General features: G+C 46.0%; 1 protein-coding gene across 1 annotated transcript; it reads right to left on the reverse strand.

Moving 5' to 3' along the window:
- Positions 1-514: 514 nt before the first annotated feature.
- C18H13orf42 (chromosome 18 C13orf42 homolog) lies at positions 515-19,535 on the reverse strand. The gene is made up of 4 exons (XM_067713244.1): positions 19,131-19,535; positions 4,020-4,167; positions 1,648-1,879; positions 515-689 (listed from the first exon to the last, which is right to left on the reverse strand). The coding sequence occupies exons 1-4, from the start codon at positions 19,533-19,535 to the stop codon at positions 515-517; spliced, it is 960 nt and encodes a 319-aa protein (XP_067569345.1).
- Between the last annotated feature and the right edge of the window lie 568 nt (positions 19,536-20,103).

Genomic DNA, 20,103 nt, shown 5'->3' on the forward strand with positions numbered 1-20,103 from the left:
GGTGAAAAAAAGCTGCTTCCCAAACTGCATTCTGCACAAAAGAAGGCAACTTCAGTACATGACCGTAACGTTTCTGAGCCCTGTGGGGAGAGGAGCTGCCTCTTTGAAAACTTTGGCCCAGAGATCCATGATGGGCAAATTGGTACAGGGTTTCCTGTACCAAGTGGGACGCTCGCAGCCACCTGGACAGATGCATGGAGAGCCAGGGACAGGCCAGAGGAGGCCGGGAATGAGCCTGGACCTTCCATTCCTTCTGCTCTTGAAGACCAGCAGGGCTGTAATGACCAGCCAACCCGCCCGTGCTGGGAAAGCCAGGCTCCAGGAGGCCCCTAAGGTGGGCCCTCCAGGAGGCCACGGGTATGTTTGGCACTGGATGGGCACCGGCAGGCAGTGTGCTCCTGGGCCTGACTTTGTGACAATTTCCAGTTTTAACTCTACCAGACACCTCCTTCTGCAGTGAAAGCAGACGCCTTCGGGGGAACCCAGCCTGAGCCAGGCTGCAGGGCTGAGGCAGTCAGGGCACTGTTCGTTCCCAGAGTCTCTCCTGAAGCAGCCACTGCCCTCTGGGGTTCTCTGTCTCGTAGCGGTCCTCCCCCGGGGATGCCAGGGGCTCCAGTGCAAAGAGCTCTGCGTCCCAGTCTGTGTCGTCCCCCGAGAAGTTGAAGACGATCTGTCTGGAGCTCACCAGGCTGGAAGGGAGGAATGAGGTAAAGGGTTTAAGTCTGGCTTGGCTGGCCACATGGAGAAGGGACACTCTGATTTGCCATCCTGACGGAGCCCATCAGATGCTCCCCTAGTGCTGGGCCTCGTGGAGGACAAAGCAGTATCATCATGGGGGCTGTGGGTGGACCTCAGCTGGACCTCAACGTGGCCTTGGAGGGGGAGGATGGGTGATGAGGGTTGAGTCCTGGTTTTAATATGTCCAGTACATAGTCCATTCTTATGGGAGGAAAATGCCATTTAGAAAAGCCCTGAACCCATCAGAGTTGGATGGCTCTTGTAGAAACAGAGGAAGACAGGTTGACAAGCCAAGACAGGCCCTTCTGTTGTGAGAGGTGAGCTCCCTGCAGCATGGCCTAGGGTGGCCGGATCAGGAGCGCACATACTTCTCTGAAGGAGTAAGTCATGGGGATTTGGGGGTTAGAGGTGGCAACTCGTCTTGGGAGAGAGGCCAAGAGATGGTGGCAGGAGGGCCAGGTGGGGCCTAGTCAGCGACATGTTCTCCATCCAAGCCTGGCAATGCCCTTCTACAGCAGGGCCATCTAATTGGTTCAGTGTTGCTTCCCTCATGGTGCTATGCCCTCCTCAACCCCAAAGTCTCATTAAAAATCTGCAGCACACAGTGTGTCAGTGGCACTTGGGGGCAAGAGTCAAAGAGGATGGACAGAGCCTGAGGGCTAAGTGGGCCGGAAAGGGAGAGGCAGGTCCAGAGCACAAGGTACAGTTAGGGGTGGGGACAGTGGTGAACCAAACTAGAATGTGAATATAAGACTATCAAAAAATGTTTTAAACTAAGACCTCCCTCCCCCCATACACAAAAGAATGATTTTTCCATGTAAGATGGGGGTTCAGGGCACCTAAGAAGCAAGCCAAGAGTCTGGTGCACATGAGAGCATCTTGGTTATGCTACGTGATCTGAGCACTCACTCTTTTTTGCAGGCTTTGGGCTTAAATTTCAACGTGCTGAAGGCCCCTTCCACAGCCTTGGGCAAATAAATGGGGTGCCTTTCGAGTCTCCTCTGAGTGCCGAAGGTCCTGCGCTCCGTGCTCCTCCGGAACTGGCCGGCTGTCGTGTGCCCAGCGATGTCCTCGGAGCACCGGCGGGGCACCCGCAGGATCCAGTTGGAGTGCAGGCTGTGCTCCCGGGAGCTGGTGGCCACTGGAAGAGAGAAGCAGGGCCCCCGGGAAAGGAGGACTCACCATGCGGAGGGGAGCAGAAGGCCACGGAGAGGACAAATCCAGCTAAGAACCCACAATACATACATACGTAAAACGAAATTCTTAGGAAGGCCCGGAGAGCCAAGCAAAGGGGATGATTCAACTCTGCAGTTATCGTTTGGGGAGACAATGCACTAGCGTGTGTCCATTAAAGACAAGCACATAGACCTACGTTTACTGACTTGGAAAGATGCCCATGATGTCTTGTAAATTGTTAAGTGAAAAGAGTGGATGAAAAATAGCACAGAGATCTTGTTTTTGTTTAAAAAGAGTAATAAAGTGAGTCTGTTTAAAGCCTTTTTGAAAGGACGTACACCAAACTGTTAACAGTGATTATTAACTCTAGGTGGTAGAATTACAGGTCAAATTCTTTACTTTCTTCTTTATACTTTGGTGTATTGTTTGATTCATTTGATTTACAGTGAACATACGTTACTGTGGCTATCAGAGAAAAAACATGAAGTCATTTCCATTAAAAAATTATAACTGTGAAGATGACACTTGCGTCCTCAGTAGATTTCATTGTCCTTCCAGCAACGTCTGGATTTCCCAGGCCCGACTCTGAAAGAGAGGGCTGTTCCTTGTCAGGGGCTGCCGTGGGAGAGGGGGGCAGACCAGTTACCCTGCAGGGTACAGTGAGCTTGGGGAGTGGGAATCCCCTTCCGTGAAACTCCACAGAACCCAGTGAGAGCCGAAATCTCACAGATACATGTCCATCCGGGCTAGAAAAACAACAAACACACCACAAGAATGTAATCTTTGAGCATTAAATAAAATATTTAATATTTAGTATTAAAAATTATTTAGTATTGGTACCAGAAGCCGTTGCCTTAATAACCAGGGGCCAGTAACCGCTAAGTTAAATCATCATTAATACACCATGAGGGGCAAGTCGACGATGAAAGAAACTGACAGCTGAGTAATGGAATTTAAAAGTGGGCTCAACTCATGAATGTGGTTGTTATTTGCTCTCCATCAGGAGACAGCCAGTGATACACCTTGGCAAGGAGAAAAGCACCACCTCGGCCTTCACCTCACTCCCTCTCCAACAATCCAGACTGGGCTTGAGCAAGCACCCCGGCCCTCTCCTGTCTACACATCCTCGCAGTGGTGGCCCATGAGGGCCACAGGGGGAGTGCTGGGGGGAGGGGGGGAGAGGGGTGACAAAGTAGGTGAAGGGTCAGAGTCGGGTCCAGCAGACAGGGCTGCCCAGAGCCAAGTTAGCTCAGGTAGGGTCACAAGCCCAATTTTTAAATATAATTTGTCTATTCCCTTTTCTTCTTCTTTTCTCAATTCTGGTAAAAGACACATAGAATTTACCATGTTGCCATCTTGTAGTGTACAGTTCAGTAGTGTGGAGTATATTCACATCATTCTGTGACAGATCTCCAGAACTTTTTCATCTTGCAGAACTGAAACTCTAAACAGACTTGTGGTTGCCAAGCGGGATGGAGTGGGGGAGGGATGGATTAAGAGTTTGGGGTTAGCAGATGAAAACTACTACATATAGAATGGATAAACAAGGTCCTACTGTATAGCACACGGAACTATATTCAATAACGTGAGATAAAACAAATAGAAAAGAATATAAAAAGAATGTATACATATGTATAACTGAATCACTTTGATGTACAGCAGAAATTAACACAACATTGTAAATCAACTATATTTCAGTAAAAAATTAAATTAGTTAAATTACATTAAATTTAAAAATCACAACAGCTGTTTAAAAAAAAAAAACAATTGTAACTCTATACCCTTTTAACAACCCTCCAACTCATCCCTTTCTATAATTGTTGCCCTATTGCTTTCCCTCCTGGAGCCTTACAAAATTCCACCCCATCTCTGCTGTGGAAAATGGACCACAGGGAAGGAGTTTTTGTCCAAATACAGCCTGAGGACTTAAGGGGTAGCCTGGAGTGGCAGCAGCGGCAGCAGCGACAATGAAAGCCAGGGCCCCAAGCAGTAGAGCAGGCTCAGGGCCAGGCTTCGGCTTGCAGATGTGAGTTTCCATTTAATCAAAGAAAGTCCACTCCAGAGACCCCACTCCACCCACCTCCTGCCACCGGGATGGCACTCACCATCGAAGTCCACGTCTTCGTTCTGCGGGTCAAACTCAGCAGCCCGTGGCCGCTTCTCCGTATCCAGCTCTGCCATGATGGAGTCAAAGAAGGCGATGGCCTCCGCCACATCTGCGCTGAACTGCGAGTGCTTCTTGGGCGCTGCTTTCTGCTAGAGATGAAGGGCAGAGAGGAGAAAGCAGAGCTGCCTGAGCCAGCCTTGGGGCGCCCACACACAAGTGACATGGAAAAGGACCACATGTTACTGAAACTAAACCAATGTGAAGTTACGAATTTGCAGGTAAATTTGAATACGTGCCCTTGAAAGGAAGGCAGATGCTCCAGATCCACACTTGCTGTAGGTCAATGGATTTCGGATTATCTCCAGGAGGGGGAGTGAAAGGGTGGGTAGATCTGCCTCCATCTTGGTCAGGGACTGTTATTGACCATTAAGCAAAATAATTTGTCTTTCTTCGGCCTGTTGCCTGCTGATAAACCCAATTTGGAGATTGTACAGTTCCTTAGGTAGGCGATGAGATGCTCACAGCAGGAAGGAGGGGACGAGATATGTTGAAAATAAAATACTCCAGAAGAGTTTTCAGTACGTAAAGTGGCCAAATTTCGGTTCAATCATGGAATAAGTTGAAGACAAATTGGTGCGATTGTTTGAACAGTGTAAGGAATAATATTGGGTTGGCCAAAAAGTTTGTTCAGGTTTTTCCGTAACATCTTTAAAGTAGTTTTAAAAAAAATCTACAGAAAGCCTAAGTAGGTTCCAGGTTCTGTCCTGACTCATTCTTCATGATGTTAGCATCACCGTCACCATCATCACCATCATCATCATCATTCTCTTCGCAACAGCCCACAGTCAGTCACCAGCGACCGGCATCACAGAAGTTCAAGCACCATGGTGGACTTCAGTGGAGAACTCATGATGTAGGCACAGAATCAGCATGTGAACTAGAAAAAGCTCCCTGAAGAATTTAGGAAATAAGAGAACTCAGGGAGAAAAAGGAAAGACAATATGGGTTAGCCTGGGCTACTTGGACCAAATGTAGAGTTCCTTTATTTTTTGTGTGCACTTGAAAGTGGGATGGTATTAAAAATGAATGTGATTTAATTACAGATTTGCATGTTAGGAAACTGAAGGATGACATCTCTATATACGCATAAGGTTTTGGTAAAAGGCATGCATTTTGTACCACTAGGAAGCATTTGTACCACTAGGAAGCCATGCGGCTTGCAGGGCCTCAGTTCCCCGGACCAGGGAGCGAACCCATGCCCCCAGCAGTGGAAGCACAGAGTCCTAACCACTGGACCACCAGGGAATTCCCAGGAAACAATTTTTTGTTTGTTTGTTTGCGGTACGCGGGCCTCTCACTGTTGTGGCCTCTCCCGTTGCGGAGCACAGGCTCTGGACGCGCAGGCTCAGCGGCCACGGCTCACGGGCCCAGCGGCTCCTCGGCATGTGGGATCTTCCCGGACCGGGGCACGAACCCGTGTTCCCTGCATCGGCAGGCGGACTCTCAACCACTGCGCCACCAGGGAAGCCCCAGGAAACATTTTTAAATAGAGGATTTTTTCCTTTTATATTTGTAAGGAGCATTCTTGGAGAAAAAATTTGGAGAACCACAACATACACTGAACCTTTTCTGTTAAAAGTGGAAAACTATTCACATGTAGTTATCTCACCCCCTTCAAAGAGCCCATTAAAATGAAAGTGGGTGGGGGGAAGTTGAAACCCGGTGTCAAAGAGAACAAGCGAGAGGTCGTCAGTGAGAGAGAGATTTCCAAGAGCTCCTGCCAAATGGAAAGCGGTTGAAGCAGGGGAATTGATGTAACAGAGCAGAGGGACCGCCCTCCCAGAGAACTATGGGTGGATGAAGCAGCTCAGAAGGGAGACAGTTTGACCCTTGGAACCAGAAATGCTCCAGACTTGGCAACACCAGGCACACCAAGGGTTGGAATGAAAAACTGAGGGGCTGGTTGAAAGTCTGTATGAGCACAGAAGGCTGGGCCACCAGCATCCTTCCTGCAGGCAGATAACAGGAAGACTCATATCTGGAGTCAGGTCCATACGCTTTTATCCTTCCTGTGTTTTCTCTTGCTGTCCCTCTGCCTTGAATGCCTTATCTGGCCAAGTCCTATCCAACCATCAAGATGTGGCTGAGACAGCTCTTTCTCCAGGAAGACCACCCTCTCCTGGGCTGTTTCCCTCCTCCAGGCTCCAAGGTCCTCAGTACCTAATCTAATTCTACGATAACACATATTATTTTAGAGAATTTTTTGTGAGGTGGCAGAGAGAGAAACAAAGAGAAAAATCGAGAGAAAACAAAGAGAAACAATCGAGAAAACCATATGATCTGGACTGAGCCCCAAAGGAAGGTTGAATATTGTTTAATAGAAATGCAAGGTCTGTAGGTTTTCCCATCTCAAAATCCATCTCCACATGGAAGGGACATCACTAGGTCCCTAGTAGCAACTGCCATCAGTGTCTGGCTGAACGCAAGAGTCTCCGCCTTGCTCAGGGGCACCATATTCTTTTCCATCTGAGTCACCCTACAATGTCATCTAAGCTGTTCATTCCTCAGTGTCCCCAGGAAGTAGACGTTGGTCAGAAGCTCAGAGCAGCCTGGATCAATTGCTTTCATTTATTAAAAGGCTTAAAAGAGAGTCAACTTTGGTGTCTTAGCTATTAAAGGCTAAGAAAACAGCAATGAGCACACTGCCAGTAGTTAGGTTAACACAAGCCCTTGACTGTGGCCTCTTGTGAATATCTCCAATCTCCTCAAGAATTATCCTCCAAGGATAATATTTACAAAATAAAAAAATAAATTACCAGCATATACATCACCATCTCAACCACTGTACTCTCTGTCCATCAAAACTAATGGACAGGGGCTTCCCTGGTGGCGTAGTCGTTGGGAGTCTGCCTGCCAATGCAGGGGACACGGGTTCGAGCCCTGGTCTGGGAAGATCCCACATGCCGCGGAGCAACTAGGCCCATGAGCCACAACTACTGAGCCTGCGCGTCCGGAGCCTGTGCTCCGCAGCAAGAGAGGCCACGATAGTGAGAGGCCCGCGGACTGTGATGAAGAGTGGCCCCCACTTGCCACAACTAGAGAAAGCCCTCGCACAGAAACGAAGACCCAACACAGCCATAAATAGATAAATAAATAAATAAAAGTGATTTTTTTAAAAAAACTAACAGACAAAGACCCTTTCAGCTGCACATTTCGTTGGTTATTCCAAATATTCAAACATGTTTCTTGTTTGTAAAATTTCAAGCTTGGGGACTCAACACTCCCACACAGCTCACCCTCTCTGCTGTGCTTAGCAGTGATTGCCTTCCTGAGCACAGCCAGACACTGACAGATAAGCTCCTTGGCCAGCGCTTAAGAGTCTGCTCTTCGGGGCCTCACATCCGGGGCTCTGCTGGACCATTCAGTACATTATCACCGTTATAAAGCTTGTTTCTGTTAAAAGAGCTTTTGGATCCTGGTGTGGCTGGAGAGTGAGACATTGGTGACATTATTTGTGGCTGACCCCTATGTACCTGTGTGACCAAGTCTCATCCCCAAAGAGAGCTCTCCCCAACTTGCCTCAATTACCATCATCAGTTTCGCCCAAGCCCTTCATGGAATGAGGGAGGAACATAAATAAATGAAAATGAATAAACAATTGCTTTCCTTCCTTCCTTAGCTCTGCCTTCCTTCCCTGCAAATGAAAGCACCACCCCTTGAAGGAGTCTGAGGACCCAGTTGGGGGCGATGATGGTTATGAATGGTTATGACTCCCCCCTCATCTCTGTCCGGGCAGTTCTCACAGTGGAGCCCAAACCCAGCTGGAGGTTGGACCCTTAGTGGATGCTCTTAAAGAATCTCTACACTGGCCCTTTCCCACATCAATTAATTTAGATAACCGGGTGATTCTAGTGCAGAGCAATTGGGACCCTCTGCTCTCTAAGGATCCAGGCACAGGGAAGGCAGCAAGAGGGGCCGTGCTCCCGCCTCGGGGTCTGGTTTACGATGAAAACCTTAAATACCAGTCTCATGCCCTGAATTTACAAGAGCAGACAGGAGTGTCTCCATGAAGACAAGGACACAAGGGACAGGACCCAAGGGGATAGGACACAGCTCAATGAAGGAAGAGGACAAAGTTCCTGGATTACAGCGCCCGGACCTTATGTCCCTGTGTTTTTCCCATTGCTCAGCACATAGAGACCAGGTAAAGGGGCCCCACCCCCCCTGCCCCATCCCCTTACTAGCTACAGGTATGAGGGCATCCCACTCATAGGCATGCACCTACCTTTCCCACCCAGTCCCCAAACGTGACCTAAATCACCTCCTGGCTTGGGGGGGAGGGCAGTTTCCTCTGCTTGTATTCATGCAGTTTTGTTTGCAATCTGGGTATACTGTTTGGTATTCATCTCTGCTAGTCTTCATTTTGACTAGACATCAAGTTGTTTGTTTCTCTCTCCATCATTTCTTTTTGAAAACACAAGTAAATGTGTATTAACCCACTCTTTAAAAAAACAAAAGGTAGCATACAATATCCCCCTGTGAATTGCTTTCTTCACTTGGTGTATGCTAAGAATAACTTCACAGCAGTAGAGATTCTCCTCTTCCCTTTGAATAGCTGCACAGTTCTCCACTACACAGACACACTGTAGGAGTGAACTACGGTCCCCTATTGTTAGAGCTTCGGGTTGTTTGAAATCTTTTGCTGTTACAATTAGTGCTTACACATACATCATTTTGCACTTTGCCAATAATACCCTAGTATAGGCTTCTAACTGTAAATATTCCGCTCGTTTTACAGACAGAACGGTAAGCATCAAGTGATCTGGCAGGTCAGTTAAGTAAGATTTGGTTAACAAATCTATTGTACTTTATAAAGTATACTTTTTTTTTTTTTTTTTTTTTTTTGCGGTACGCGGGCCTCTCACTGGTGTGGCCTCTCCCGTTGCGGAGCACAGGCTCCGGACGCGCAGGCTCAGCGGCCATGGCTCAGGGGCCCAGCCGCTCCGCGGCATGTGGGATCTTCCCCGACCGGGGCACGAACCCGTGTCCCCTGCATTGGCAGGCGGACTCTCAACCACTGCGCCACCAGGGAAGCCCTAAAGTATAATTTTAAATGTCTCCAAACGAATTTTGTGATGATTTATCTGAGTACCAATGAAACTGTGGGTAATCATCAGTCAAATCCATTTCACCTGTAACCTGTCTTCCCGCATCAAGGTTGTTTTAATTGTTGCTACAAGACTTGCCTGCCCTCCAAGAAGCATGGAGCCTAAACAAGGTGTTTGCCTGAGTTGTTTTCCAGAAACTTGGCATCACCTGTGTCTAGTTGGAGCTGAGCCAGTTAAGGCTGGAAAGGACTACCAACCCTCCAACCGGGCATGCGCGAGTCTGCTCGGTGACATTTTGACATCAGAGGGCTGAGAACTCCACCCTCAGAGTGTGCTAGGTGCCTCCGTTTTTGGACGTGCAGAGGCCTGTAGGCTAGTTACACCTGCACAGAACAACAATTACCCCAACTTTTCCTTAGTTCCCCACACCCCAGACCGCCCGGCTTCTTTAGCCCCTTGCCTTCCAGGAGGTGGATTTGAATTTGTTCTCCTGCCTCCTCGTTTGGCTGCCTTGTGAATAAACCCTCTCTTTGCTGCAAATCTCGGCATCTCGGCGTTCGGGCTTGCTGTGAATCAGGCAAACAAGCCTGGTTTGGTACCACCAAGGCTAATCTACAAGTCCAGGCTCCCTGGGCCTTTTCAAGTCCTAGTTTAAACTCAGGCTGATTCCGGCTTTTCCTGCCTTTCCCGCAGCTTCCATGGGCCTTTCTGGCCTCTACTACGACCTTGTCTTGGTCTCCAGCCAAGACAACTAGCACAAGAGCTGCACGACTGAGGCTCAGGGTTCCGGGCTCAGGCTAACATCACAGAAAATCTACTTTACAAAGCAGGGGTTGCACAAAGTGGGACGTCAGTCATCAACACCCCTGGGTGAGACCCAAATAGTTCTCCCTCTCTGAACTCAGAACTCTAAATAAAAGTGGACTGCCTCGCCCCGCCACCGCCCCCCCCACCCCGATCTTGACTTTTTCCTAGCCCAGAACTGAACTACTTTGGAAAGGCTGGCTTCCTGTGGCACCTGCTCAGACCTGGGTTTCGCAGGGCTCATGTTCCTTCGCCAGCAGCCCTTCCGCGGCCCCAGGGGAAGGCGCTTTCTCTGAAAGCCATCTGTACTGCATTGCCGACTCCCCTCTAACCTTCAGTGGCCTTAAGGTTATCATTTTCCAAGCCTCCCCGTCCCACCCCCTCACAACAGGCCTGGGTCTTGGATTACTTTCCCCGGATAGAACACTTGCATCTTTCCAAACCAAACTCCACCGTATTTCTCATTTTAATTTTTGAGTCCCCCAAGGCAGTTTATTTTTCTGCCTTTCGTATCACCTCCCATCCTGCCTGGTTTCACCTGCCCTTGGGGTACTTGGGCTTCTCCAATCTGTTTACTTTCTTCTGGGATCTGTCAGTATTTGTGCAAGAGATCTGGATGCTACAAAATGAACTTCCAGTTGTAAACAGAAGTATTTTGTCAGAGGTTAGGGTAGGGGGACATTCTAAACCCAGCCAACGTCAAGAGGACCATCTAGCCTCCTTCCCTCCTCCTCCTGGCCTCACTCCCCGCCACCTCTTCGGAGGGCCAACTCACATGGTACCTCCTTTCCGAAGCTTTCACTCATTGCAGCAGACAGACCCACACACATCTTTTCTAGGCTCATATTCTGCCTTGTGTGGACAGCAACGTTGTACTATACCCTCAGAGCCCCACACTAGACCCGTGATCCTTAACCTCGTCTATGAAATAGCTTTGGCAAATAGCACTCACAGATAAGACTGTCTTTGGATAGACGCTCACTTGCAGCCACCACCTACATGAGACAAGTTGTCGGATATACCCAACTTCCAACATTCTTGTTGTAATTCTACCTGTTTCTCTTCCAACACATCAGTGTGGTTCAGGCAGTGATGCTGAGAGTTGCAGCTTCAGATTATGGGCTGCATCAGGGCAGGCGGACTGTCTTTCCATCTATGAATGTGGAACACCTATTTCAATGCCTGACATGGAGTGATTTGTTGAATGATTGAATGTATGCCATATACATGCCATTATCGTAAGTTTATATTCTCCAACCAGTTTGCATGTTGCTAATGTATACTTTTGGATTTAACTTAGCAAATTTTGAGAACTCTGTACTCCTTATTTTTATGGAGTCTTATAATACTGTTTTGAGCTAATCGTACCTGGAAATCAAAATGTCAGTTCATTGTGATGAAATTTCCAGGATCAAATGTGGGACTGGTCTGGATTGGAGAGATCATTTTCCCTTGGATCATTCAGCTGGGTGAAATGAAATGCAAAACAGCTCAAATTATCCACAAGCAATTTAATGTCCTCAAAAGAAGCTTTTCAGGATAAACCTTAAAAGCTCTAATACATCCTCTTTCCTTCTGCCATCCTTGAAATGGCTATTCAAGATCAAGTCCAAAGCAATACTTATCTTATCCTTTTTTTTTGGCTGTGCCAGGTCTTAGTTGCGGCACGTGGGATCTTCTTTGTGGCATGTGGACTTCTTAGTTGCGGCATGCATGCGGGATCTAGTTCCCTGATCAGGGATTGAACCTGGGCCCCCTGCATTGGGAGTGCAGAGTCTTAGCCACTGGACCACCAGGTAAGTCCCATCTTATCCCTTTTATGTTACCTCACCTAAGGAAATGTGTACCCATCATTGAATAGGGGTTTGTGATAAAGGAATAGGAGCTTAAGAAATGAGAACTGTAAATCTGAGATGCAAATAACTTGGGAAAAGGTATAATCGCTGAAATTTAAATACATATGTACACATACCCACATCCAAATTTTCAGTAGATACGCTAATGGTAGACTTGTCAGAGCTGAAGGGAAAAAATAGTGATATAGACAACAGAGCTGAGAAAATCAGCCCAAAGAGATAAAAAGAAAGGACGAGGTTTGTCACACGCTGTAGTATAACTAAACTTGGGAATTACCTCTCATAGCTAAACATTACAATCATTTTGGAATCGTAGCTGCACGTCTTTTGTCTTTGGTATTCGAGGTTTCAGACTCACAGTCTAGGCTTGGTCTTTTTTCTCCCGCTTTATAATCTGAAGGCCATTGTTTCCTTTGCTACGACCTGGTAACTCCTCCCCTTAAATATCACCTAAGTGACCATTTCACTTTAGTTCAACACTAAGTGAAGGTTTTTTGCTCACACTTATCAAACTGTTCGAAGCCTAACTAACAGAACTGAATTAATATGCTTGAAACATAGTATAAAAATCTTCACGCCCGATACGTGAAACATCACAATCCAATGAGAGAAGGGGTGGATTTGTCCATAAATGGTGTTGAAACTTTGCTATTTGGGAAAATTTCAAGTTGGATTCTCACATCCCACTACATGTAAAAATAAATTGCTGAATAGATGAGAGGGTTGGGTTTTTTTTAAATGGAACTATAAAAAAAGGAGAAAAATGGCAAATATGAAACTGACCTTGAGCCATAGAAGGACTTTCTAAGCACGAAGCAAAGAAGTATCAAAGACAACAATCGACATATTTGACTACATAAAAATCAATAGTATTTGTAATGATAAAATTGTACTATTAAGTAAAATTAAAAGATACATAACTTTGAGAAAATATTTTTAAGACATGTGGCAGACAATGTACTCACATCCTTAATATGAGTCCAGATAAATAAAAATATTTAGTAGAGCCAAAAAGTGTATAAAGACATGAATGGGCAATCCATTAAACAAGAAGTACACATTGGTTTGATAAAATAAAAGGGTCATTTGCTTAAGCAATAATCCAAAAAAAAGTACATAAAACAATGCAGTTAATCTATTATTATCAGTAATCTTTAAAAATTAATGACACTACTTGGTGCTGATAAAATGCAATAAGAAGGGCTTTCTAACTCACTGTTGATAAAAGTGTAAACTATAAAATATTTCTGGAAAACAATATGTAGAAGAATCTTTAAAAATGAATGGCCTTTCACCTTTGGCCCACTAATCACACTTTTAGGAATCACTGCTAAAAAATGCCTTATAGACAGAGTAAGATGAATTTATTTATAATGTTTAACAATTGTTTAAAGAATGTGAGTTGTTAAATTTTTTGCCATTAATACTTTCAGTTTTCAAAAACTAGTTAATGAGACAGAAAAGAACCCACAATATAAATTATAAAAAAGCATATGGTATGAGCCAAATTTAGTAAATTTATACGTATACACACTTTAGGGTTGCCAAATTTAGCAAATAAAAATATAGAATGGCAGTTAAATTTCAGTTTTATATAAACAGTGAATAAATTTTTAGTATAAATAGATACCAAATATTATATGGACATAATTATACTACAAAAATCCATCGTTTATCTGAAATCCAAATTTAAATAGGCATCCTTTATTTTACCTGGCAGCCCTAATATACATATCTGCAACTATACAAGAAATAAATGATTGAAAGAAAATATACTTAAATATTTTATAGTGATTGTCTCTGGATGATAGGAGATAGGATTCTAGATCATTTTTATTTTCTTCCTTACACTTTTCTGTGTTTTATAAATTTCATTTAATGAGCAAATATAACTTAATAATCGGAAACAAATGTTTACCTAAAAGAGTGTCTTTTTTGATGGTAAACTCTGATCCATTGCATGTGGGATGTTTTGATTATTAGGATCATTCCATATGAATATCCCCAAACTATATTCTACTCCATAAAAAACAAGATAATTTTCCACTCACTGAAAACCACAGACCTATTACTTTTCCAGGTCTTCCATCAAATTTTGTAAAGTTCCATTCTTAAATTACAATTGGAGCTTCTCAGGTTATTAGTTTATTGAGCATCTACTATATGCCTGGAGCTTCACTAGAGGTTGGAGATAAAAAGAGAAATAAGACATGGTGGCCCCACTCAATGAGCTCACAGCCAGTAGCAGACACAGCAAATGAACAGACAATTATGGTGCTGTGTGCTGACTGCTGGGTGCTAGGTGCTGAGTGCTGAGATAAGGGTCAGACCCAGAGAGGGGGGAACATCCACTGCATTAGATTAGATGAGAAATGGCTTCCTGGGGCAGTGCTTTCTCTGCTCTCTTAAAAGACAAGAAGTTAGCCAGGTGGGCGGGGTGTGGTAGAGAGGAAAAACGGAAGCCGTAGTACTGTACTGTTTCTAGGCTGAGCAAACGGCACATGTCTGGGAGGTAGATTGGGGAATATAATTACCTGTCGTGTGGTCTGACTGAGAGGGGCTGCAGGAATCGGATGCTCTGTTATCAATGATTATTTTACTGTCTGCCGTCTTCTGGAGAGCGCTGCCAGGCATAATAGAATAGTCTTTGCAGCTCATATTGAATGTTCACTGCCCTTCAACTCTGCCAACCAGATACAGGCCAAGTGATAGAGACCTCCAGTAACTGATGCTCACAGGAAACCTGCACTTTAATATCACTGTGTTTTTGCAGAGAGTCCCCCCCAACAGATCTGAAAAATAAATCCCAGTGGTATGGAAGAGACTCAGAACCTTCTTCCCATTGCATATGCAATTTATATATGGATGATTTGGAATGTTTTTAGATGAATTGGTTTCAGATCTTTCTACCACAGAGGAGAAAAGAAATCTATTTGCTGTTGACTTGGTCTTATTTCATGAACCAGGATTGAATGGCCAATGATAGAAAATTGATTCTGAAAGTTAACTATTATCAGAACAAAACTACTTGAAACAAAAATCAATCACTTTTGGCAGGCATTCTCCGTAATTCCACTGGTTCTGTTTAAGTCATTCTTGTAGCAGGTGAATTTCTTTGGTTGGAGCAGCGTGGGAGGGGGGTTGGTGCTGGGAGGGGTGTGCATTTTGCAGCTGGTTCATCCAGGCAGACATCTCGGGGATCGAAGCTGCTCAGAACGATATGATTCACAGGTGAATTAATGAAATTTCTTCTGGCTGTGGTGGGTGACCAGGAACCCTGGCTTTGGAAAATGTCAGCCCAAATCTTCTGGGGAGAGTTCCTTGGGGCACTGCAGGCAACCCAAAACTGCCTCTCTGGCAGCACAGACACTGTGATCCACCCAGGTCCACTTAGGTGGCCCCGTTCTCACAGAGGGATGCTGGCTGTTTACCTGTTCATCTGGCTTTAAAACCATGGGGAGCTATCCTCAGTGAGGACCCCAAATGCTGATGAGCACTCTGGGCAAAGTCAGAGCATAATCTCAAGCTTTTCCTCCTCATGTCCCATCAAAACCCAAGCTCATGGACTGTAAAAAGGAAGGAAGTTCTGACACAGGCTACAACATGGATGAACCTTGAAAACATTATGCTAAGAGAAAGGAGCTAGTCACAGTATGACAGATACTGTATGATTCCAATTATATGAGGTTCCTAGAATAGGCAAATTCATAGAGACAGAAAGTAGAATACAGGTTTCCAGAAGCTGGGAGAAGGGGAAATGGGGAGCCACTGCTTTCTGTCTAGGATGATGAAAAAGTTCTGGGAATGGATGTAGTGGGCTACACAACACTGTCCTTAATGTCAGTGAATTGTACACTGACATTACCGTTGAAAAAATGGTTCAAACGGTAAATTTTAAATTTTTTATGAATATTTTACTTAAAGAGGATATTATATTTTAAGAAATAAAAGATCATTGTCAAACCTTTTATAAAAACACTCTCCTGATTCCTAAATGAAGTGTTTTTAGAGCCTCCATGACCTCTTAAGGAATTCATTTTCTAGTGTTCTACTAATATACTTTCAAAAAGTGTTCTAAAAATATATTAATTAGGGCTTAATAGACTTTTGGATGAATTGTTATGGGTTTATATAAATGATCATTTGGAAAAGCTCAGAGAAAGCTCTGATGTAAAGAACTCTGATTATTGTCTGGCACTTAACCATTTGAAAGGTGTCCAGCGTTACACATTTTTCTTTAAAAGAAATTTATATAGGGCTTCCCTGGTGGCGCAGTGGTTGGGAATCCACCTGCCAATGCAAGGGACACAGGTTGGAGCCCTGGTCCGGGAAGATCCCACATGCCACAGAGCAACCAAGCCCGTGTGCCACAACTACTGATCCTGTGCTCTAGAGCCCGCGAGCCACAACTGGTGAGCCTGTGTGCCACAACTACTGAAGCCCACGCACCTAGAGCCCGTGCTCCGCAACAAGAGAAACCACCACAATGAGAAGCTCGCGCACCGCAACGAAGAGTAGCCCCCGCTCGCTGCAACTTTAAAAAAACAAAGTCACTTTCTGAGTACTGAGTGTTAGGACTTAAATATAGGATTTGGGGGAGACAAGATTCAGCACATAACAGGGGGTCAAGGGAAAAGAACAGAGTTTGCCCTAAATCTGAACATCAGCAAGTATTTTCTACCAATGCAGGAAGGTGATGACATTCCTGAAGGAAGGGCCTTTCCGGATCCCCTGCCCCTGCCATGCACAGAGAGCCAGGAAGGCCACCTTGCTAGCCACGGAGACCGCACCCACCATTTCTCAGGCATGCCCAGCAGACAGCTCTTTCTTTGGGAGCAATAGGGAAAGAGAGCAGCTTGTCTCCAGGCTCCTATACACCTCCTGCACCATACATTTCAGAGCAGTGAACACTGGACTCCCTAGTATGTGCCAGGTCCTGTCACAGGCCAGATCTTGCTTCCTCCTCACAAGGTATATTCTTATTTCCGTTTGTATGCTCCAGAAATAGAGGCCCAGAGAGAGAAACTTAACCTGACAAAGGCACAGAGCTGCTAAATACAGACCTAAAATTCAGGCCTTGATCTGACTAACTCCAAAGCCATTTTAAAACTCTTTCCTGACTTATTTCACTAAGCATAATATTTTCTAGGTCCATCCACATTGTTGCAAATGGCAGTATTTCATTCTTTTTTATGGCTGAGTAATATTCCATTATATATATATATATCTCACATCTTCTTTATCCACTCATCTGTTGACAGACACTTAGGTTGCTTCCATGTCTTGGCTATTGTAAATAATGCTGCTATGAACAATGGTGTGCGTGTATCTTTTCAAATTAGTGTTTTCGGGTTTTTCAGATATATGCCCAGGAGTCGGCTTGTTGGATCACACGGTAGCTCTATTTTTAGTTTTTTTAGGAACCTCCATACTGTTTTCCACAGTGGCTGCACCAACTTACATTCCTACCAATGGTGCAGGAGGGGTCCCTTTTCTCCTAGAGAATACCACACTTAGTGAAATAAATCAGACAAAGAAAGACAAATACTATATGCTGTCACTTATATGTGAAATCTAAAAAATAATACAAATGAATGTATATGCTAAAGAAACATACTCACAGATACAGAAAACAAATTTATGGTTACCAAAGGGGAGAGGGAGGAGGGGAGGGACAGACTACTATACATAAAATGGATAAGCAACAAGGATTTACTGTGTAGCACAGGGAATTATACCTATTATCTCGTGATAACCTCTAATGGGATATAATCTGCAAAAATACCGAATCACTATAGTGTATACCTGAAACAAACACAATATTGTAAATCAACTATACTTCAAATAAGAGCAAACAAACATAAAACCTCTCTCCTGGTTACACCATGGTAAGAGACATCTCCTGAGGAAATCCCTACACTGCATCATGCCTGGGGCCTCTTCACAGCCATCCCTACAGGGCCAGGACTGGTGTTCTACCTCTAACCCCTCCCTCTGTCTTCAGAGGCTGAACTAGGAATGGAGCTGGGAGGAAGAGTGCTAGGTTCTACCAAGAAAGGACTCCATTCTGCAGGAAAATGTAGTGCCTGGTGGGAATCTAACCAGAACTAAGAACCCCAGGATGCTCAAGCTGGAGGTCCAGAAATCATGGCAACCCCCTCTGTCATCGGAGGTGGCCCCAAAGTGGAGGGGGGGGCTGGCCCACAAATCCACAGCTGGTTGGCCACAGGGGCAGTACTGGAACCTAAGAGTAAGACACTTTGTATGGGCCCCAACCCTGCCCTACTTCTGGAGTTCAAATGGTTATTTAAACTGCTCCCGCCTGGGATAAAATGCGGACAGTTGAAACCAGTTGGGTGAGGCCAAGCCCTAGAGATCTGATAACAGGCCAGTAGGTCACTCAATGCAAATGGGACTTGCAGGCGTGCAGGACACTGGGGGGGGGGGGGGGCGGGGCATTGCTGGGCCACACAGGCCTGCTCTGAACACCTTGGAGCCCAGCCATCAGGAGAACAATTGGTGGCAATTTCAAAATAGCTTCAAACTTCATTTTTTTTTTTAATTGAGGAAACAAAGGAATAAGTAACAGTGAGTTGGGGATCTTAGCAAAATCAGAAGAGCCTCAGCTTGGTCTTCTGCGATACAGAGGGACTTTCTCCCCCCTGCCCTTCTGGCATTTTTCATTATTGGAATTATCTCAAGAAAAGGTAATGTGTACAAACACTGTAACAAGTACGAGATAAAGGCAAGTTCTTTCTTTCACTCATTTCCTGCTTGGTCTGCCTGGGCTGGAAGCCTCCAGTGCCCAGCAAAGTTGTCATTCAATCTCCTTCGACTCACAGACTCTCTCTGAGGCTGTGCCCGAGTCCCCCCAATACTCGGGCTCACGGAACAGACAGAGCAAATCCTCCAAATGTTCACTTTTCACTGGGATTTTTAGATGTGACTGTAATCATAAAAATAACGAAAACTTGTTGGGCAGTCATATGCTGTCACTCAAATGTCATACAAGCATTCTCTCACCCGGGAAGTGGGCAGGAAGTGACAGATGTGCCCTGCAAACCGTCTGTCTGACACCAAGCCCGAGTCCTCCCCACAGGCTGCTATGTGGATGTCGGAAGCTGCTCCTTCCCGTGGTCTCCGCGTGAACACTCAGCATGGGACCAGCCATCCTTCCCAGGCTGGCGAGATGGCAATGGAGAGTGTCTGAGGTGGACGGAGCTGCCAGCCAGAAGGCGCAGATGAATTAAGCTGCGCGTGTATGATCCAGGGCTGCAACCCGCGTCAGAGGCTCTCGGAAAAGCGCTCGCGTCAACTGTACTTCTCGGCGGCGGCACTTACCTTTATTGCTTTGGAGGCGGACTTCTTTGCTCCCCTGGAGGATTTCGAGGAGGTGGAGGAGATGCCCGGGGCGCGGCTGGGCTTCAGGTCACTGAGGCTGCTCAGGTACTTTTTGCGCAATGCCAGCAGCTCCTGTAAGTACTGAAGGCAGTCCTGGGTGCGCGAGTACATCCACGCCCGGTCCCCCTCCTGCTGCAGGTAGTACAGGCTGGTGTCCATACTGCTGGCGCTTTTGTATTTCTTTAAGGACTCGCTGAACTTCTCCCCGTGGTCCCCGACCACGTACATGGAGCTGCTGCGGATCAGCCTCACCGCGGGGCTGGCGCAGTCGTAGTAACGGCTCTCCGCCACCTCCGCCTTCCTCTGCGGGCCGGAGTGAAAGATGGAGTGGAGCTTTCTGAGCATGGTGCTCGATTTCTCTCTGTGGGTGCCTTCCAGCTGCCTGCGCAGCGCCACTTGATCTAGCTGGGGGCCCAGGAGCCAACGTGCAGGCCTCCTGCCATCTGTCTTCCCGGAGGCCTCTGATTCTTGGAATCCCAGCGAGTGTGGGCTTGGTCAGGCGGGCGACCCGGGCATCTCTCATCGGGGGGACCTTACATCCAATAACCCAAATGCCATAAACCACCTGAAGACGCGAGGGAGCGCGCTGTGAGCTTAAAAGCAAGCTCCCTGGCTGGCTTTATGCGCCATTTGGTGCGCATACCTTCCACGCTCTTCCATCGAAGGGCCCAGCTGGATGCAGAACACGTGACATTGCGTTTCCTGCTGAGCTATTTTCTCTCTTTTTCCTTTTTCATTTCTGGATGTGGTCTCCCTCGATTTGACTCGACCGTGGTGTGGATTTTTACGTTTCCACCTCGGCTGATCTGGCCCTGGTCCTGATTCCCTGTCTCCAAAATGAAATCCTGCTTTTCAAAGGCAGCACTAAACCGAAGACAGCGTGTTGCTTGAGGTAAAATCCAGTCCCTGGAGA

This window comes from Pseudorca crassidens, chromosome 18, assembly GCF_039906515.1.
Source record: "Pseudorca crassidens isolate mPseCra1 chromosome 18, mPseCra1.hap1, whole genome shotgun sequence".
NCBI lineage: Eukaryota > Metazoa > Chordata > Mammalia > Artiodactyla > Delphinidae > Pseudorca > Pseudorca crassidens.